This window comes from Porites lutea, chromosome 8 (genome assembly GCF_958299795.1).
Source record: "Porites lutea chromosome 8, jaPorLute2.1, whole genome shotgun sequence".
NCBI lineage: Eukaryota > Metazoa > Cnidaria > Anthozoa > Scleractinia > Poritidae > Porites > Porites lutea.
The window spans coordinates 12,613,843-12,635,941 of NC_133208.1; the positions used below are offsets into that span (position 1 = coordinate 12,613,843).

Consider the following 22,099-nt stretch of genomic DNA (forward strand, 5'->3'; position numbering starts at 1 on the left):
CAGTTGGTTAAATATATTTTAACATTACCTGGTCAATAAAGAGATAATATCAATCATCATAGCAAGAAGAGCACTGTTCTTGCAGCGTGCAGTGGCCTGTGGCACCTAACTTTTGTTTCTTGGCGATTAGAAAATCGTACTTTTTTCATACAAAATCATACATGTATGCTGGGCACGTTGAATTTCACAAGTTCAAAGCACCTGGCTCCCTTCAATCTTTTTAGAACACAGTCTTGATATGTGTAGCAGGTTTTTTTATACAGTAGTTTGTTATATTAAGTTGCCACAGTACTGAATTCTGATTATTGACATAATAAAGGGGTTACTGATCTTGAAAATAGCCCTGTCCAGTCTTCTAAGACAACTAAGATTTTCCTGCTGGGCAAGTAGCATTTCCTGTCAACTTGCCTAATAGGGAAAGGCCAAGGGGGTCACCTTCCAACAAAATCAAAATTGATGATCACAGGAAATTATAAAAATGACTTGTCCAAAACTATAATTCAAGTTTTTTTTTGAAGCACTTTATCTGGTGTTATGAGTCATGATCGACCCCTGAATGAAAGCCCTGTACATTTTGTGTACATTAGGCAACCATTACAATGTGTTTACAGGAGGTTACATGTAGATCCTGTTTAAAACCCATTGGTAGCACAGCCCACTACTGGAAGGGATCATGTGAAACCTCAGTGAAAATTTTGTGAAAAATTTCACATTATTTTCACTTGAGATTTCACATGGTATTTCACAAATTATGTGAAAAAATGCTGTGGTATTTTTACGCGAAAATCCTGTGGAAATCATGTGAAAACTGTGTTCCCTTTCACATGGTGTTTCACACTGTTGAAGAGCATGAAAAAGATGTGAAATAGACAAAGATGAGTAGGAGACCCTTGGGTGTGAAACTACAAATGAAAATTGTCCATTCCACAGTATATAATTAATAGATATAATAAAATATGCGGGGAGCCGACTGGATCAATCGAACCCATGCCATAGTCATAACGTATGCCGTCAAAATTACATTTTAGGTTATTAAATTTTTTTCGACTACTTGAAAATAATTCCTCGAGCGCAAATGGGCTCTCAGAGATTCAATTCAATAGCCAAAGGCCTCATGATCATGGGCTAATATTGACTCATGCCCCAGAGGCCATGAGGGAGCGCCACCCCACCAAATCCTGTCCTAGGCATCAGTTCCTTAAGTGGGAGTTCCTGCTTTGATATAAACTGTCCATGGGAATTCAGCTGTGTAGTAGAGAGTTTGCAGTTAGCATAGAATAGCATATAATTTATGCCAACCATCCTGGATTATCCGGGAGTCTCTCCCGTTTGGGTCACCAAATCTTCCGGAATGGACTTTTTGGAGCTTTTCTGTGCTTTAGTTTAAAATTTAGCCCATTTTTTTCTCAAAATATTTTCATTGTATGGTCGCTGGGACATTTTTACACGTATTTAGTAACTGACAAAGATTAGTTTTTTCATGATAGAAGGTACTTCATGTAAGACTTCATATAATGTCCTAAGCTATTCCTATGTCATAATTTGGTGGCTAGGCCAAATTTGGGGGCAGGGAGGGTGTGTGTTGACTTTTGGAGATGAAGGTAGTGCAAAAGAGAGAGTCTTCAGACTTAAGATCTCTGGAGGTCGGCATTTCTGAAATAGTCCTGTGGGCAGGTTACTTTAGTGCGATATTGTGCCACTGTGACAATTCTTTGATATGGCTTTAAAAAATGTGCAGAATTTGTCATAAATAGGGTGCTGTGTCTTGAATGATCCATGCATCTGGAGTAGATTTTTTTGCATGCAATATGCACCCAAGTGCACTGCATTAACTTGCATGATTCATTATTTTGTATTACAGAATGGTTTCACTCCCCTGTACATGGCAGCGCAGGAAGGTCATGTGGATGTAGTGAGAACACTTCTAAGTAGAGGAGCAAACCAGCAAGTTACAACAGAGGTTAGTCTATGTATTCAGATATTAGTAGTCTAATGGAAACTCTTTAAAACAGGGCTGCTGTCACTAAAATTTCAAGTTGCTGGGTGATGCAACAAGTAGATGGGGAATCAAATTGCTAGGGATTTGAGATTTTATTTAGTTTTATTTGTCCTCTATTTTCCTATGAAAGTAGCTGGGGGTTACATTCCATGTACATGTAGCCAGGGGAAATCCCATAGGCCCCCAGCCCTTAATGACAGCACTGTTTAATGAAGTATTCTGGATAAGTTTAGAAAATAATTGGTAAAAACTTAGGGATAAGATTACAGAATTGATCCAACCCGGTTTGATCCACTAGGTTTGGTCAATTGCCAAAATATACATGTATAATAAAGTTCACTGTGCACGATGCTGGAAAACAATGACGTAATTCATTCCACATAAAAATACTGTCTAAGAAGTTTATTATGTAAAATAATAGTCACTTCATAGTACAGTAAACCCATAAAATAAACAGCTGAAGATCCTCTTTTTTTCATTATTATTACATGTATTTTTTTTTTCCTCTGGTGTCTTGTGGTATTTACCATGTTTTCAATCTCGATATCAAGTGATTGTTAAGTTGCAGCAAAACTACAAGTATACACAGATAACTGATCAGTTCATCAATCTTAATGTTGTAGGTTAAAATCAACAGGCTGATATTCTGTATACTTTTTCCAGGATGGTTTTACACCTATTGATGTTGCTGTCCAACAAGGGCATGAGAAAGTTGTTGCTGCTCTGCTTCATCATGACTCCAGGGTAAGTCACTTAGCTGTTCTTTACAGCTTCCCTCTTCTTCTTGTTACTCTTTATTTGGAAATAATAATGCTACTCTGTCAACAAAAGAGCATGAACAGACAGCCGTTCATGTTCACAAGAGGTGATGTAGTTTAATGTTGTTCTCATTGTGTTTATTTTGAATTACAGAAAGGCTACCGTTCTCTCCACACTGCAGCCAGAAAAGACTTTTCCAAGGCAGCCAAGCTGTTGCTGCAAAAAGATCACAAACCTGATGTTGAGGCACCTGTAAGTTGATTCAAATTTATTATTTGAGCTTACTGGCTCCGATCATAGCCAGTAATGCTGCCTTAATGCTATCATTGGCATAAGAATGAATGAACGAACGAACGAACGAACGAACGAACGAACGAACGAACGAACGAACGAACGAACGAATGATGGTAGGCTTATTTGTAATTTATTGTTCTTGTATGTGCAGTAACGCATGACCTTCGGAGCCAAAGGGACTGGGTTTGATACCTGCTTAGTCTCCCATTTTTTTTACTCTGTTTTACATTAAAGCGTTGTTATGTCAAAGAGGAATTTGATACTGACTGTTCTTATAGGGCTTTTTAAAAAGTTCAAATAAGAAATTATGGTCCATTAATACTTGTATTTTAAAACCATAAGTGTTTGCATTTGTGAGGAATGGTCTTTCAAATAATTATCATATTTACAGGAAAAGTGTTCTGTTTTGACGTATGATAATTTTAGAATTGCTTTCGTCAGATTAATTTCTTTGCTACAGTTATTTTTATCCATATGTAATTGCTTTATCTGTTGACTGAGTTTTACTAGTTAAGTAATGAATATTTGTTTGTTGTTAGTAGTATTAAACACTGAAAATTACAGTGTGCGAAAATGCAAACACGAATTTGTCACTTTTACTTTGTACACATTCATTTTAAATGTCGCAAATTTGCATAATTTAAAAACAACTGGCGTTTTTAAACTTTTTATCTTATGGTAATTTCGTTACAACATTATTTTGCGTGCTTAATCTTGGCACGAAATGACCATAGTCCCAGTGCTTTATAGCACTTATAACATGTAACAAACAGTGACAAACAGTGCGTATGCCGATTAGAAGTTGCTACACAACGTCACTACCTTGAAGAATGATTTTATTTTGCAAGCACGTGATTTTTTTGCGGACTATTCACTGAATGGCCAGCAAGCTCATGTTCTCTCATAGGACTATTTTTGCATGTTATAGAGATCGTCATGGTTAATTTGTTTGTTGCTTGTGTAGTATGTTTTCATTGTCAGATCTTGTTGTGTCATTCCCTCATGATCACTGCTGGTCTTCATCTGGTAATGGTTTTGATTTGCTGTGTGAGACTAATAGTAGCTTTGTATTTGCTTGTGACTGGTGCATTTCCATCACAGTTGAAATACCACTTGCACATTTTTTTTTACAGAATGGCTTCACTCCACTTCACATTGCGGCAAAATATGGAAACCTCAATGTTGCAGGAGTACTAATTCAACATGGTGCAAATGTTGACTACAAAACTAAGGTACTTACATCAGAGAAACATGTCTGCATGCAGAATGATTTCCTCTCAGCAAACTCTAATATTATCGAAATTTCCGGAAGACATTGTGAAAGACCTGTACACTTAATATGATAGCGTGACATAATTCAAAACTTTATTAATAAGCAAGTATATATTGAGTTCTGTGTTTAAAATTAGATTAAAAAAGCTCTCCAGACTCACTGTAGGCTTCCCGCTCTCAGCCATGACTGGGGCTACGAGGTCCTGCCCACACTGCTGAGTCTCCTGTCAGGTGACTTAAGTGGTCACATGGCTTAACATCAACTGTATCTTGAAAAAGATGTTGAGAGGTTGTTGAAACATTGACTTAACAGTCTTGCTTGAGTTTCAATTTGCTATAATTCTTTGATGTAAATTTATTTTTCAATAATTATTATAAATTCAGAAACTAAAAACCTTCACACATAAGCCCTGCCAGCTTTTATTTAGCCCCGCTGAACATGACTTGATTTCATTCCACATGAAACATCAAAAAAGTATATATTGGTAAAGAGTAGAGAAAAATAAAATGTGGGTCCACCATACTATTTATGAAATAATATTAATCTTTTATTACTCTTGATTTTACTGGTTTGTTAACAAAACTTTCTGTTATTTTTCTCTGTAGAATTATGTTATTGCTCCACTTCATGTAGCAGCTAAATATGGCAACCTTAATATTGTGACTCTGTTGGTAGAAAAAGGTTCAAAAGTTGATATACCCAACAAGGTGAGGTTATAAATGGGAGGCAGAAATGAGTATGTTCATAGTTAGGGTGCCAAAGGCAGACTGTCCAACCATACTGATCTCGTCGGGATTCCCCTGATTTTGCGTTAAAACCTGAATCCCGACCAGTGTGTGATTGGGGTTGGAAAAATCCCAATTTTGAAGAGCTGTTCTGATATTTTCAAATGAATTCTTATGATTCTTATACAATAACACCTAACAGAGTAAACTTAACTGAAACTGATATCCAGAAAACTTATCGTGCGAAATACAAAATAAAATCAAGTACTTGCATAGAAAGCCATGCATATTAATATACCAGTAAGCTTAAAAATGACAATTGATTTAGCAAACATTTTAGAGAGGAACTGTCTTGTTCAGAGCATCAAGATTTCAAAATTTTCTGGGGGAGCAGGCCCTCAATACCCCTAGCAGCTTGCGCCTTCGGTGTTCAAGGTATTCATCATTGATTAAAAAATATCCCATTTTTACCTTTTCAAAAGGTTGGACAGTCTGCAAAGTCATTATGTTGCAATTCACAGATATCTTGATCGCCTCAATTATTTTTAATTGTTTTTGGCCTTTATTTTTTCCAGGATGGTCTAACACCTCTTCACTGTGCCTCAAGAGATGGACATGACACAGTCGTGGAATATCTTGTAAATAAGAAGGCCTCCACAATTGCAAGAACTAAGGTTTGTAGAATTTTAATAGGGTGCTCAAACTGTGGATCGTCATCAGAAGTGAAAGAATGACATTGACCTTTTACTTTTATGTGAACCGCAATGGCTCTCTTCAGAGATTAATTTGTAGCCATTGTGTTGTTTTCAAAAATCTCCATTTTAACATGTACAAATTGTAACCCTTACAGAGTGTTTTTGGTTTGAAATACCTCACTCCTCATTGGTTAGCCTGGTATGGTCATTTTCTTGATATAACAGGTTACTATAGCAACCGTATAACTTGCTTGTCAAAAACAACCTCAATTCAGCTTTATGGACTGACAATTTCAATGAGTTTTGGCAATCCCCACTTTTTAATATTTCCAAAAAAATGATAAGCATGATGACATGTAACCTTTTGGCAAGTTAAAAACGTTGCTCAGAGCCACCTTAATGTTTAAAATAGTGTTAATGTGGCTCTGTACCCTCTCCTGAAATTTATTTTAAACTTGCAAAAATGCTGGAAAGTGCTTCCAGCCAAGGGACGTTTTGAGAGTGACAAGTACTTTTAATTAGCTGATATATTGGAGATCATCTCCTCACTTTTGATAGTGCATGCTAAAATTGCTTAGGAAAAGGTTTGAGGTCAACAGAAAAATAATTTGTCTGTCAAGTTTTCATTATGTTTGTCAACTAGAAGATGAAGAGGTCTGAATTTTTTTAGGATCATCTTCCCAACATCTCTTCACCAATACACTCAATTCTGGATTACCTTAGAGGGGAAAATGAATTTTGATCTCATCTACATGATTGCTTGCTTTTTTTTCCAGCATGGTCTTACACCTTTGCACATGTCCTGCCAAGGGAACCATTCCAGCACATCTGTCCTCCTCATTGACAACAAGGCTCCAGTTAATGCTGTGGCTACAGTAAGAACACATGATCTGTTACAAAAATATAAACATCATGTGGCCTGTAATAAAAAATGATTTTAACTCATGACAGGTAGACCGACAGACATATCATGACAGTGTAATGACTCTTATTCTATTGAAATTTGAGAACATGTCTGTTTTGAAATGTGCATTTTGAAGACAGAAATTCAGAAAGTGCTAGTATCTTTAGATATGACTGAGTTTTCATCTGAAATCTAGGCACTCCTAGAAAAACATCTCACTTTCATGATTTCGAAAAAGTTAGCAGATTATATACTACTTAAAGTAGTGCTGGATTCATTTCCTTCTTTTCTCTGGCCTTCTAAATTTCTTTCATTATTGTTGATTAAACAGTTAATGAAATTCAACCTCTTTTTTTTCCCCTCACTTTTGGAACCTGATATGGTTTTGAAAATTGCTGTCAAAAAGTCCACAAGGTTATTATACATCCTCATAGACTCACATTCACTCTTCTCTCTGAAGTACACATAGAACATTGATTAATTTTAGTCTGCTAGGCACTGATTTTCTGATTTTTTTTTTTATTATTTTCTACAAACTGTTTATGACCTGGTCTTTGTTTTCTCATCATGTGTTTAATGGTTTGTTTGAATTTTGTTAGAGCTTTCCATAGTACTTTTGATTTGTTTTAAACCGAACTAGTGGGAAGTCGTCTCTTAATGGTGATTGTTTATTTCCTTTTGTTGTAAAGAATGGTCTTACACCTCTTCACATAGCAGCACATTATGGTCATGTAGATATTGCGGAGTTGTTGCTAAAACGTGGAGCTGACACAGATGCAAGAGCCAGGGTAAGTCAGTCTTGTTCATTAGATGTGGCCTTCAATGAAAACATCAGAACCCGAGAGTATAAAAAAAATATTCAAGGAAAGATGTGGTAAAAAAAAACCTTTTATTCCCCCAGTAGCGTCAAGAATGAGAAATTCAAGAAAATTTCAGCTTCCATGGTTATAAAATGTTGGAAAGCGGAAAAGAACCATGTGGAAGAAGAATAAAAGGGCAAATATAATTATTCCATTTTTTGTTGAATTTTCTGTTTAACACGCAGGGGTTTCAATAAGCACCGACGGCCGACGAAACGTGCGCCTGCTTCTTTGCTCAGAGAAGTCGGCTACTTTTTTCTAGAAAGAAGAAGCAAATAGTTTGAATAACGTCGTAACCAAAAATGCATCATACAATCTGAATGAAAACGTAATTATGTTAGGCCCACTGGTTTTTTACTTAAGTCATGTGAACGCTATGTTTCAGTCAATTTTTCACAAGTTTGTTTACGTGCAAAAGTGCGTAATTTAGATTTCATCACTTGTTCATTGGTTGTAGGAATAATTGATTGTCTGGCTGATAGATCAAAAGTTGAATGAAAGCTACATTTTCTTGAAGAAGGAAAGAACCACGCTCTTTTGTCCTGAATTTATTCCCTAGAATGCTGGAAGTCGCATTTTAGGGCTTTGAAATTTCAAAATTTTCTTAGGAAGCACGCCCCCAGACCCCCTCCCCCTTAGAAATAGGGGACTAACGGCCCCTTGTTGAAACAGTCGGTTACTCAATTCAAACATGCTGGCTACTTCAATTTTTATTGAAACCCCTGAACATGTCTTTACCAGAAGGAAAACAACCTGTAGTGGACATGATGGCTATGCCTTCAGCCCTTTGTTAGTTTCAAAAGCCTAAGACATTGTTTCAAGTACAATTAATGCAGTCTCAAGCTGTAAAAAACTGTATTTAACTGGCTTTCTGGCCTAACAAATTTAGTTACCAGTCTTTAAGTGTTGAACATCGATGTCAAGGTGAAATAATTCATTGACTACTTGTATTGAAAAGATAGCTGGATAATAAGCAGTTACTGATAGAAAAAACCCGATATCCGAAATATATACATAACTAGGAAATTTTAGGAGAGCAGGGGTTTTTGACTTTAGAAGGAACGGCAAATCAGAGAGAATTTCCTTTAGAACTAATGCCATTGGATTGATTCTTCTTGCTTACTTTTGGTGTTCTTGGATACTACTACTACTTTACACATGGTAATTGTATAATTTTGTAATTTAGAGAGATAACTTTGCTCTGTTGCTTCTGTGTTTGCTTCTAGAATGGATTTACTCCTCTTCATGTTGCCTGTAAAAAGAACAGAGAACAAGTTATTCAGCTGCTACTAAAATATGGTGCAAATGTTCATTCTGCTAATGAGGTTAGCTCTCTCTTTAATCAATTCCACAATTTTTTGTAGAGTATGTCATTGCTAAAATTATTTTATTGGTTTCTTTTTCTTTCAGGGTGGCCAAACCCCGATGCATGTGGCAACTTATTATGGAAACGTGACGTTAGTCCTTATTCTTCTTCAACATGGTGGCTCACCTGATTTCACTAATGTGGTAAGCACTCTTTTCATTCTATTCTAAAATTACTGCAGTCATTTTCTTTGTCCAGTCATTTATGCTACTGGTTTGGTAGACACATGCATGTATGTAAATAGGTGAATTGCCTAGGACTTTATTCACAGGCCTAATTCTAACTTATCCTTCAATAAAGTGAAACCTTTTGAAGACTTCCTCATCACTGATTTCATGAACGCAATGGAAGATTTTAAATCCAATTGTACATTAGGTCAGCTTTAAACCCTGTGAGTTCGATTAAGGTCTTTGTGCTCTGTGACACAGTAAAACACATGGCAAACTGTACAACCATTTTGCATGTTGATTTGCATAATCTCATAATTATGCAAATGAGTTTAAGTAGCTGATTGTCATCAGTTTTAAATGTTTAGTTTTCTTTCTGACAAAATCTATCAAAGGATCCCTTTTTCCGATAACAAGCTTATCAGCACCTCATAATAATATTGTTCTTGATAACTGAGTAGAAATGAAAACTTATGTCAGGATTTTTCTTTGCTAATTATTAATTTTATCTTCATGTTTTAGCAGGCTGCTAAATTTATCATATTAGCTTACACGTACTAGAAAATTATTGTGGTAGTGAATTGATCAAATTAAACGATTTAAACAAATTTTGTGGTCTCTAGGCAAAATATTATGGGACTATTGTAATTTAACAACAACAACCACGTTGTCACAAACTTTCAAAAATTATACAAGACAATAGAGTACTAAAGTGATGACGTCATAAAAATGAAATTTCTGAAATTATGGGATTTGTCAGGATATTCTGAAAGAACAATGTCCAAGAGGCCTACTTGCCAAAAATGAGCATTTGGGGGCAAATTGTCTCTGAGAACGTAGCCCAGTTATACTCAGAAAACTCCATACAAACCCTTCTAATTTTTTTTTGGGTCGACCCAAAAAAATTTTAGAAGGGTTTGTATGGAGTTTTGTAAGCATAACTGGGCTACGATCTCAGAGACAATTTGCCCCCAAATGCTCATTTTTGGCAAGTAGGCCTCTTGGACATTGTTCTTTCAGAATATCTTGACAAATTCCATAATTTCAGAAATTTCATTTTTATGACGTCATCACTTTAGTACTCTATACTTGATGCCCATTATTAGCTTCAACTAGTCAAGATGGGCACAAGAGAACAGATATTTATTAAGGAAAATTAACAGTTATTAAAAAGAAGACGTTATTGGTACATTATAGTAAATTCCGTGACCAGAGAATGTATATGCGACAACAACAGGGACTCAAGTAGGGAGTTTAAGATATCTCAACGGCTACGGTGGTGCAAATGTCGCTTAAAAGTGAATTCGCGTCCTTTCTTGTGATTATTCACACTCGGTTACTTTGTCTCCTGAAGTTGAAGTCGTGCAGTGAACCCCCGCGGCATAGAAATGTAAAAAAAATGATAAGAAGTGCGAATTCAGGATTTGCTTGTGTTTTACTAGCACTATTCAGACCACTTGGTGAGATGTTATCCCTTATCCTCTTTACCGTCAACTGTATTTTGTGTATTTGGCTGTATACTTCACTTGGGTGTCACTATCGTGCAAAACTAACCACGAGAGAATGACTGGACAACCTAACAATAAACGACTATTAAACTATGACAATAGAGGGATCAAAACGCACCAATGGTACCACGAGTCTTCAAAACCAATAACATAACGGTAAATCTTGTACCCAGATCTCTTGATTGGGTTCGTCAACAAGAGATCTGGGTACTAGATTAACATCACGGCTTAACTGACAGATGACCAATAACATCGCAACTTCATTGACCAATCAGGTTTGGTCCGACCGGAATGTTCGGGACCAGCTTTGAAGGTGGTCCACTTTGACCGGTCTGGTCATTTCGGTCGGTCGGACCGAAATGTTCCTTTCCATTACCAAAAAATTTGTTCCCAGTACCGCTCTTTTGTATCCTGCTTGCAAGAGCAATAAGCAAACACGCTGAGGCTTTGGTCGGGTGTGTGCAACCGGAATGTACCGTTCCATTGGGCACGTAGAATTTCCGAAATTTCCAACCGGAATTCAGTTTTGTTCAATGGAAAGCGCCGTTTGACTCTGAATATGACTACCACTCAGCTGTTGAGGTTGTCGAAACGTCAGTCACTGCCAACAACAGTCCTATTCAGGACTGCGTTCACCCGGACGATCATGCTCAGCCTACTTATGAAGTGACCCTTGCATTCAAACCTTTCACATTTTTATTTATTTATTGTTGTAAAAGAGACCCGCCCACTTATTTTTAATGTTGTGTATGTTTTTTCCAGAGAGGTGAAACAGCCCTCCATATTGCCTGCCGTCGACGTCATATAACAATTGTGCGACTGCTTCTTAGGAATGGAGCAGCAGTGGATGCGAAAACACAGGTAGAAGTAAACAATTTGCTTGTGACGGTTTGGTGAATGGTTAAAGCTTCTTTTTAAACGGTATTGTCCATTTAAACCGGGAACTCTAGGTATCAAACAGAGACAGAGTGTTTCATCTCAAAATCAAACACTAAGAAGAGAGTTGAAAGTGATACACATTGAACCATTTTTGATGAACTTAGAAGTGTCTGATATTGAGATTAAATGCTGTGTTGAATACTTGATGTTTCTTCTTAACTAAAATGATTTTAGGAGGAGCAATTAAGGATGCAAAAATGAGGAGTTCTTCATCTGATTTCCAAACACTCATTAAATATTATTTCCCATTAGTGAAGGAAGAGTGGAAAATTCCTAGATTTGAAGGAGAGGAGTGGGTGGGGAGTGTTAAGCCTGCTCTCATATGAGGAACAAGACGTCATCGGCAACAGAAGCCATCCCTGTCTTACCCGATTGGCCAGCATATGAGAGCCATAAATTATTAGAGCCAGATAGAGTTAAATTAACCAGTTCTATTCAGGGGGGGGGGGGGGGGGGGTGTTAGGCTTGTACTTAGATAGGTTTTGGGTAGTTGTGACCCAGCCTCAAAAGGTTTCCTCCATTTTTATTATAAGGATTTTGTATTGGAAATGATGCCCCACATTAGAAATAGTTTTTCCAATTTTGAACACCCTTTCAAGATGTTTTCTTCCCTGCTGATATTGATGTCTCAAATACAAATATCCCATTCCAAATCAAGAGTTCCAAAACCACACTTCTGTTGGTTGCCACACACCAATGAAGGTAATGTGGGGAAGCAAACGTCCCCTCCCCTACCCATGGTCCGGGAAGGCACTGACTGTGAATGTCTCCTTCCTGTTTCTTCCCCTTTCAGGATCGCGAGACTCCACTGCACATTGCTGTTAGAACCAAAAATACTGAGATGGTCAACCTCCTATTGGATCATGGTGCTTCTCCAGATGCTATTGATAAGGTCTATAAATCTGTGTTTTTTTGGTCTGTCGCAAATTAGCCTGCAAAGCAGGCGTATTTTGCTTTGATATCGATTTGGACTTTCGACTGACCGAGAGTTGGGGCGAGTCAAAAAAGGATTCCATGTGCTTCTGGGTCGCGCTTTTAAAACAAAAAAAAACACGCCTGCTCTGCAGGCTAGACGCAAATATGAAAATAATCGTGTGAACATTATTGTGATCACAATTAACACGATTACAATTAACGACACAATTAACAATTTTAAAAAAACACGCCTGCTCTGCAGGCTAGACGCAAATATGAAAATAATCGTGTGAACATTATTGTGATCACAATTAACAGGACATTGATTGTTATTCAGTCATTCTTTATGATCGTTGTCATCGTCACAATCTTTGTCTTCACTATCGTTGTCGTCAAGGTGATGGAAAGGAAAGTAACTTAATCATTCATCATCAACCTTTGCGATAATTCATTATTTTTATTAGTATCATCTTTATCGTCTTCCCCATCATCATCACCTTGATTGTTATCATCGTTATTATCATTAGCACTTCGGAAGAGATATTGCATAGCAGCTAGCCGCTATAGGCTTTGTTGTTTGGAGAAAGACGTATTGTATCCTTAGAGCGGTTTTCATTTGAGTGTCGAAAAGTAATTGGTTTTGCACTTTCTACACGATGCGATTGGCTTAAAAGATTCGCGCCACCTTTTCATCCAATCAGAAGTAAAACCAAAGCCAATTGTGACGCGCTCGCATGCATTTTCCCGCGCTTTGCGTCAGCCACATGTAATTACTTCGAGTTTTGATTGGTTCAATGTATTGTCTGTGTCCTATGTGATTGGCCAGAGTAATTACTTTGGTTTTGGTTTTACGACACCCAAACGAAAACCACTCTAAAGGTGATTCCTCTTCCTCTACGATGCCAAGACATAAAGGACCACTTTCTAAAATGACGTTCAACTTAGACCATAGTAGATGACTTTTTTTTCTTGTCTGTGCTTCATCCCTGTTCGTCCTTGCTTAAACAATGCTTAGATCAGTTATGCCCGGTTAACGTCAAAATGGCTTAGAACATGGCTTTTTTAAACATCCACTAAGCTCGGTTATTATAACTGGCCAAATGACTAAATAGTCCAATCTTTGTGGTTATTTTTGTCTACAATATAGCTAAAGCATGCCAGGTACCTGACAGATGTTAGTAGAGTGGGAATTAAATTAAGTATCGTCTGGTTAAGAGTCATCTTTGCTCGAAACACAGTGTCAAAGAGATACATCCTGGATTGTTTACATTAACCTGTGTACAGTATGATTAACAATATCTTATAAATTTCTTTTCATCAGAACAAATGCACACCTTTGCACGTTGCTGCTAGAGACGGTGATGAAGAGCTTGTGGAAATTCTACTGGAGCACGGTGCTTCTGTCACAGCGCTATCGAAGGTAACATATTACAGACCGGTCGGGTCAATAATTATTATTCCCCCAAGATTCCGTTTATGAATTGATTATTTTATGGGTGATTCCATTGGTTTTAGATTTCGGATTTATCTCTGGATTCCCGATTCCATTGGTTTTAGATTTCAGATTTATCTCTGGATTCCCGATTGCGTAATGAGCAGTGAGTTCACACGCACGTTCAGTTTTATAAATGTATATCTTCCTAGCAATTTTGTCTATTCAAAACCATCTCAATCTGTCCGCGACATGCTGAAAAATTTTAATTGTAGTCAACAATCAACTGTTTATTATGTGAGCAGGAATGCAGATTTGAATTTGATACTAAAATAAATGTGGAAATGGTTGTTCATTTTTCATTGATTGTGGGAACACCAGGGGTACGTTTGACCTGGCGTAACTGTACTTCATGTAATATATCAAACATGAGACGCAGTGTTTCATCACCAGATGAAACACCGAGAAGAGAGTTGAAAATACGACGCGTAGCGGAGTATTTTTGACGAACTTCGAGGTGTTTCATCTGGTGATGAAACACTGTGTCGAATGTTTGATATTTCTTCTCAAACAAAATCATTTTTGAAGGAGAAATTAAGGATGCAAAAATGAGCAGTTTTTCATCCGATATCCAAACACTCATTAAACATTAATTTCCTTTGAATTTTCTTTATGAATTATTAATGAGTTTGAGAAGTACACTTCACTTACACATCAGCAGCAACCCTTCTGACCATCGTACAGCCATTAATTTACATGCTTTAGTTTTGTTTCACTCAATCATTTTATACATTCTTTCACAGAAAGGGTTTACCCCTCTTCATGAAGCGGCTAGACAAGGCCATGTTAGAATAGTAGAGATCTTACTCAAGTGGTATGACAGTCCAGACCCAGAAGGAAAGGTTAGTTCAAGAAGATGTCAAGTATTTTTCTGATATTTTTATTAACGTGTTGAAAAGGCGAAAGGTCGGGCATGTTTGTGTAGATGCAGAATCTAACATTTTTATACTAGTTATGTCGTGCCTTTTCCCGCATTAATAATTTTGATAGTTTCATTTCTTTTTTTTTGTAGCACGTGGTATCGGAGTAAACGCTTCGTCCGTAAAATTTTAAATTTCGTGTCGATGCTATGTTTTTTATCGAGCTTTTTTTATAGTTTAATGCGGTAGCACAGACAAATTTATCGAGTATCAACAAATTATTTTGTTTCTCCGGATCGGTTAAGTAGCCGGAGAGTATCAAATGGTGCAAAAAATGGAAGTTGATAGGTAGCTTCCCATCAACGTACATCACAAGTTCACTGATCTTTGTTTAGCTCTGGGCGATATTTACAGCACAAAGGCTAGTGGAGCCCAGGAAATCGCATGACATGGTTAAACACGACATTGTTAAGAATCGGCATGCCGGTTTGATGCCCGCGAGCAAGCTCTTTGGAGAACACTCTTTTCCCTCTTCCATCTCGACCTCGTTCCCAGTGTTCTCTCTCGGGGAAGAGTAGGAGAGAACCCTGGGAACGAGGTTTTTGGCTAGTTGCAAGCGTTAGAGAGCGTGATAGAGAAGTTAAACTCACAGCTACCGAGAAACACCTGCAGAGTAGTGGTCAGAGTGAGAGTCTGACAACAAAAGCCTGCGAGCTTGCAAGCCCAGCGCTGGCTATGACCACTCGACCCCAATAGCCCACGTTCGATATATTAAAATTCTAACATGACTCCGAGGCTTTCTGGTCATTTCTCTATATTGGGTTTGATTTTCTTTGTGCTCAAGTCTCTTGTAGGAATTACGAGACAATAGAGTCGTAAAAAAATGTTTCAATTTTGACCCTAAAACCTCGGAGTCATGTTAGAATTTTAAAATATCGAACGTGGGCTATTCGCCACTTTAGAAGCGAGAAGGGAACTGGGACCGAAACGTGTCCCGCAATTGTTCATGGGATCGTTACTGGGGACATGCCGTCCGCTATTGGCCAATTTTTCCCCTGCCCCTAGTAACAGTCCCAGGCGTCCTTGCAAAAGTTAACTAAACCTAGTTTCCCTCTCGTTTCTAAAATGGCGAATGGCGGCCTTTGAATTTGTTTAAAAGTATTCTGTTTTCTTTGTGCTGAAATTTTGTCGTTGGAGAAGAATCGTATCCATTTTCAGAAATATACTAACATGAATGTACACTCCTAAGTCTTCTGCATGAATATTGCGATGATGATTTGAATAAGAGGTTTTTTGTATCTATTGTAATTGTGTGATTTATTTTAGTGTTCTTTATCTTGTAGCATGGTCTTACACCTCTGCATGTTGCAACACACTACAACAGTGACAAAGTAGCCACTTTCCTGCTGGACAACAATGCTAACCCTAATGCTCAAGCAAAGGTATCCCCCCCGCTAAAGTCGTTTTAATTGATGGTATAAACACTATTAACTGACCGGCTTCTGAGGTCTTTTCAACTTTTGACTGGGACGAGTGAGCGAAAATCCGTCAACTAAAGAATGACTTGAAATTAGTAAAGATGCCAACTTTTGACGTGATGTGTTGAATAGCTCCGCAAAGTCACGGAATTTTACAGACGTTTGTATGGTGGTAGGGGAGGGGAGAGGTGGGGGACAAGTTTGCGCCTCCCTTCCCACGATACAAACGTCTGTAAAATTTTGTGACTTTGTGAAGCAATATTATCGCTCGCTTTTAACGAATCGCCTTTAAACTTTGTAATTTCCTTAAAGTTCCCTTTTCCGGGTTTCTGTCTAATGCCCCGAAATTGGAAAAAGAAAACATTTGTCCAGACCGTTTTCCAGATTTCAACTTGGAAAGATCTATTATTATTATTATTAAAAATATGTTTATTATGAAAAATCTGACCGATTTTCGTAAAACGGTGGAAAACCGTGTGGCTCCGCGCCTGACTACAGTGGAACCCCGCCTTACGGCCACGTCGTTATAACGACCATTCTTTCGACCCAAATGTAAGAATCACTGAGTTATTTTATGATTTTAAAGACCTCGTTATTACGACCAGGATTTTATGGCCTAACGGTGGCCGCATTAACGAGGTTCCACTGTATTTCAAAAGCTCTGTTACTCACACAGATAAAATACAATCATTGTTTTCCACTTGACTTAAACTCGTATTTTACTATTGATTTTGTAGAATGGATTCACGCCTCTGCACATTGGAGCCAAGAAAAACAGAATAGACATTGTACTCTTGCTGCTGAGGCGAGGGATGGACCCTGATATCACAACTCAGGTACTGTCTGTTTTTATTGATTAAGACGGAATCCACCAGAAAATTGAGTAATTTTAATTTTCAGTGGACAAAAACCTTGTACCAGAATAATTTAAAGGATATTGCATTCTTTTTTACATTTTTCAAGGGCTAAAGATGTAATTAGACATTTGTAATAACCCCAAAGAAAATTTCTCATCGGAGTCCGAGAAAATGAATGTCAAATTTCACAAGAATTGTGAAAAAACAGAAAAATTCTGAAAATTTCATGTGTAAGATGTAATTTTGTGAAATTGACATTCATTTTCTCGGGCTCCAAAAAGAATTTTTTTTTTTGGTGTTACTACCGATGATTTATTACATCTTTAGCCCTTGAAAAATGTAAAAAAGAATGCAATATGTTTTAAATTATTCTGGTACAAGAGTTTTGTCCACTGAAAATCAAAATTACTCTATGTCTTGGTGGATTCCTTCTTAACCTTTTTAGCCCCAATATCCACATACAATTTCCCCAGACTGTTCTCCATACATTTCCTCAAAGAATTAGTTGAGAGAATTTGATAAAAGGTCAAAGCTTTTTTCCTTGGTTGATGATTCTATGAACTCTCATAACCATTTATCTTGATTATGTTATGATATTGTTAGAAGAAAATTAGTGTTGATCGTTATTGGGACTTGAAGCCCGGTTAATCAGTTGTTGGGGACATCAGCCTTTTTCACAGATCAGCGGGCTCATATCTATCTAAAATGCTTCGCGCTACTCTAATTAGTGATATTTGCACAGACGGGAAATCGTCGGGAAAGTTTAGGCTTTATTTCCGCCACTCTCTCGGGTATTGGGGCCCTTTCCTGGAAAGTCCCAGTGACTTTTCGGGCCCGGAAATGTTTTACCGTGTTTGCATTCAAGATCAAAGTTTCAAAAAATTTTTCAATAAGACTATCAGTTAAGGAAGCAAAACTGAATGTTTTGTGAGCTAGTGACTGTGTTACTGTTCAAAGGGTTTTGATTTTAAAATTTGCCTTCTGGCCCGAAAAGTTCACTGGGCTTTCGAGAAACGGGCCCCAGGTCTTGTTCCTCCCCGAGAAGAGTCTTCTCTGGGAAGAAGTGCGGGCTCGTTTCCCGAACAGCGGCCGTTAATCGAGCTTGGATCTTCCCGGTGTCTTGGCAGTTCCTTGTCCAGCTAAGCCTGTTTTGCTTTCTCTGTTCAGACTGGCATCAGCCCTCTACACTTGGCAGCTAAAGAAGGTCACGTGGAGCTTTGTGAACACCTCGTGGAAAATGGAGCTCTCCCAGGCGTCACCACCAATGTAAATAATGATATAAACAATAATATTGCAATAAAAAAACAACAACAACAAATACAAAACAAAACAAGGTAAAACAGCACACAGTGGTCACTGAAATACTTCGTTTATTTCAATCTGGTCGAAGTTAAGCCACGGTCAGTAAAGAAAGAAACCTGTAGCGTCAGAAGTTAGCTGTTCGCCTGTACTTTGGAGGCTGACGCATGTCTTGATTTCAGGTCGTTAGGGAAAGATGAAATTTCCATTTCTTTGATGAACTTTAATTACCTGTACAAATCAACTATACTGTACCAATTAACTGTTTTTGCTGTGTTTAAAGTACATCAAAAACAGGTTAATTTAGAAATTCATGTCAAAGGAATTGTATCGCAAGAATGAAGGCAATCCGGATTATTCTGGAATCAGTGTTAGGAGTTGACACTGATTTGACGCGATTGCTCCGTTAATATCATCGGCTTTTATCTGACGGGGATATGTGTCGTTAAGCTAAAAATACATGCTTAGATTTCTTATTTAAGAAAATTGTTTGTTTTTTGTTATAGAACGGATTAACGCCATTGCATCTGACAGCTAGAGAAAACAGAATTGATGTGGCTAAACTTCTTCTCAAGCACAATGCCCCTATCAATGCCCAGACTGTGGTATGTAATTTATTTGTACATTGAGTTTGAGTAGTTTTCGATTGAGCGTCGAAGGTAATTTAGCAGTTGCTTTGGTTCGCCCTATTGAAGTAAGGCCTGTTTACACTGTAAGATTTGTCGGTGCGATCTGTTGGCTGCCAATTTACACGCTACGATTCATCGAGCCGGTCTTTTTATTTAAAGGCAAACGCCATGATAAACTTGGGCCATATGTTTACTTAACAAATCGGTCCCAGATCGGGCCGACAAATCGTACGTTGTTAACCGGCCTTTTAAAAGCTCGCGCCTCATTCTCAACCAATGAGGAGTCCAGGGCTGTGCTCTAGCAGCGCCCGGAGTCGCCTTCATTTTGCTTTTGGGCGACTAGGAAATCTCAGTTTTTAATTAGAAATCATATGCTGGACGCCTTGGATTTTACAAGTTCAGTGCACCGGTCTCCCTAGATTTTTCTTAGAGCACAGCTTTAGAGTCATATCAAAACCATACGTGACTTGCTCACACACATATTTCAACCACCTGGCACTGACTTCAGGTATTTGGTTCAGGTTCTCGAACTTCTGTTGTGATAGGCTGGATAAGTTACTTTGGCTTTTTTTCAACCAATCAGAACTAAGGCTAAAACCAATGTTTACATGCGTTTTCCCTCGCTTTAGTGTCTGTTTCGAATACTGATTGGTTGATTTAAATGATCGCAATGGATCCACGGTTTTTTAACTTTTACCAGTCACGGAATATCCATCGACACTGCTGAAAAGAACGCCTTTAAACTAGGAAACTTACCAATTGTAAAATTGATTTGTCAGAAGCTAGAAAAGCTTTAGTTCTGCAAAGTCGTGAAATGCCATAGTCGTTTATTCGATGGGGTTATAAACCGGCCCCCGCCTTACAATATGCTGCTCGATTTCTTGGCTCTACGATTTTATCTTTTCGTTAATTTTTGACATATCACTGACTCTCAAACGTAGCATGAATGTTACCGATTTTATGGCTTTCTCTCCAGCGGTGTTGACGGATTTTGTTAACTGGTTCGTCATGTCAAACAGGTTAAAAAAAGGTGAAAGAGTCTGCTGTAAGCATAATTGCCAAAAACACTATTGGCAATTTTGCAGTTGTTTCCAACTGTTAGGTTTGAGTCGTGTAACACAGACTGACATGAAACCACTTACTTTTGCGTAAATATACGGATGCTCATGCTGACGTTACCTATTGATATTAATGTGCCAAACCAGAAGCGCATTGGTTTTTGAAACTGTTTCACTCTTTACAAATTTGAATAACAAAAACGGTCGATGTTTGTAAACAGTGATATCTCTTATAATTAACAGTAAACGGGAAGTTAAGGGAAAGCTTGATCGCATGGTATAAAATAACGTTCGCCGTTTGCTGTAAAGGGGATTCTAACTCGTTGCATTGATTTTGGTCATTCTCGCTTACGTAGCTTTCGTGGATGCTAGCGCTTTTAAACCCTAACAATGTTCAGCATCATTCACTCTTGAGCTATCACCTCTTTCACTATAACATCATGAGAATACAGTAAATGATCACCTTAGATAAAAACACCCTGATTTTGATCCAAACTCTCTTCACAAGTTCCATATGAATTGCGTAGGAAGTAGTGGGGAGAAAATGTATGCTCAATAAACTGATCTGTTTCACGTATTTGTCCTCACTCAGAGTGGCTTCACTCCTTTACATATTGCTTGCGTATATGGACACTTTGAGCTGGCCAGATTACTACTTGAGGCCGGTGCTGACATCCAGGCCAAGACGAAGAATGGTTATATGGCACTTCATCTTGCCGCACAGTATGGACATCAGTGGATTATTGACCTGCTGTTGGAATACGGAGCCCCTCCAGATGCCCTGACCAATGTGAGTAACTGCTTTTAGTTATCTTTTAGCCTGGCAGCATGCTCTCCATTTTGAGCGAAGCGAGTTGCGAGAGAACGCGTCTCTTTTCACGTGCTGCTCTCGCGTCACTACGCACGACTTCCCCAAGTGAAGAGCTTACTCGCAGGCTAGTTTTCGTCCTGTTGTAACGTTGAGTCTATGGATGAAAATCGCAGAGGTAAAAATTTAGCGAAATACAGCGAAAGGGTCTGTCCACATTCTATTAGAGTAGCTAGACCAAGAGTCATCTTACCTTGCCCGAAAAAATTCTTTGATTAGCAGGATTGATTACCGTTCTTCTGTAATTTTATAAAATTCTCCCAAAAAAACTTCACTCGCACGTCGGGCAAGTTCAGAAGCGAATTCACTAGCCCCGTAGCAAAATCCACTAGCCCTGGGCTATTGGACACGCCTTTCTTTGCACTCGGTGTGTTTTAAACCATTATACTCGTTTGCATATTTTCTTAATCAGTGGAATGGCTGACGGCAGGGCCCTGTGAAGGTTATAATACTTGTTATTAAAAACTGAATCATTTGATAATGCAATTCTAGAGCTCTGATTGGCTTAGCCATCATGGTATATGAGCCATTATACCATGCTCTCCAAATATGGTAACTGTACGCGTCTGCTCAAAATTAAAAACAAGCTGAAAATCGATTGATTTAAAAAATAAAGTCGGGGAGAACTCTCGATATTTTCTGGGCGTTTTTAATAAAACAATTATTCCACTCGCGCTTGTTGGATATGAGATGATTATAGCCAACTCGGCGCTACTCACCTCGTTGGCTATCTACCTTCTCATATCCAACGCGCACTCGTGGAATAATTGATAATGAGCCTGCTTGCGTCGGATGCAAACCAGCATTAAGGCTAATCATATAGTAGAATCCCGTTAACTCGAACTCTGAAGGGAAGCGAAAAACAGTTCGAGTTATCGGGGTCGATTGAATGTGAACTTTGCCATCTTAATAATTAATAGTTACTGATTTTTCAGCTCTTCAGAGTATAGTGCAGTGCAAATTTAACTTATTTCATCGGAGACGTTAACATGATTATGCTTCTTATGATAAAACGTGATCTGTTAGTTGCACCAATCAAAATCAAATTGCTGTAGTGTTAGTTTTTGTGGATTTACCGATTATACATCAAGAAGAGATAATGAAATGGTATCCGAGTGGACTTACAAGAACCAGAATTAAACTCATCGGGGTAA

General features: G+C 38.0%; 1 protein-coding gene across 2 annotated transcripts in view; it reads left to right on the forward strand.

Annotated features, from left to right (window-relative positions):
- Positions 1-22,099, forward strand: part of LOC140946362 (uncharacterized) — a 51,818-nt gene that overhangs the window by 8,867 nt on the left and 20,852 nt on the right. For both annotated transcript variants that reach the window (XM_073395466.1, XM_073395465.1), the window contains exons 4-22: positions 1,862-1,960; positions 2,663-2,743; positions 2,912-3,010; positions 4,186-4,284; positions 4,931-5,032; positions 5,626-5,724; positions 6,522-6,620; positions 7,339-7,437; positions 8,736-8,834; positions 8,920-9,018; positions 11,313-11,411; positions 12,283-12,381; positions 13,726-13,824; positions 14,640-14,738; positions 16,100-16,198; positions 16,972-17,070; positions 18,259-18,357; positions 18,897-18,995; positions 20,670-20,867. In XM_073395466.1, the coding sequence (XP_073251567.1) occupies positions 1,862-1,960; positions 2,663-2,743; positions 2,912-3,010; positions 4,186-4,284; positions 4,931-5,032; positions 5,626-5,724; positions 6,522-6,620; positions 7,339-7,437; positions 8,736-8,834; positions 8,920-9,018; positions 11,313-11,411; positions 12,283-12,381; positions 13,726-13,824; positions 14,640-14,738; positions 16,100-16,198; positions 16,972-17,070; positions 18,259-18,357; positions 18,897-18,995; positions 20,670-20,867 (1,965 nt within the window). The remainder of the gene's footprint in view (positions 1-1,861; positions 1,961-2,662; positions 2,744-2,911; positions 3,011-4,185; positions 4,285-4,930; positions 5,033-5,625; positions 5,725-6,521; positions 6,621-7,338; positions 7,438-8,735; positions 8,835-8,919; positions 9,019-11,312; positions 11,412-12,282; positions 12,382-13,725; positions 13,825-14,639; positions 14,739-16,099; positions 16,199-16,971; positions 17,071-18,258; positions 18,358-18,896; positions 18,996-20,669; positions 20,868-22,099) is intronic.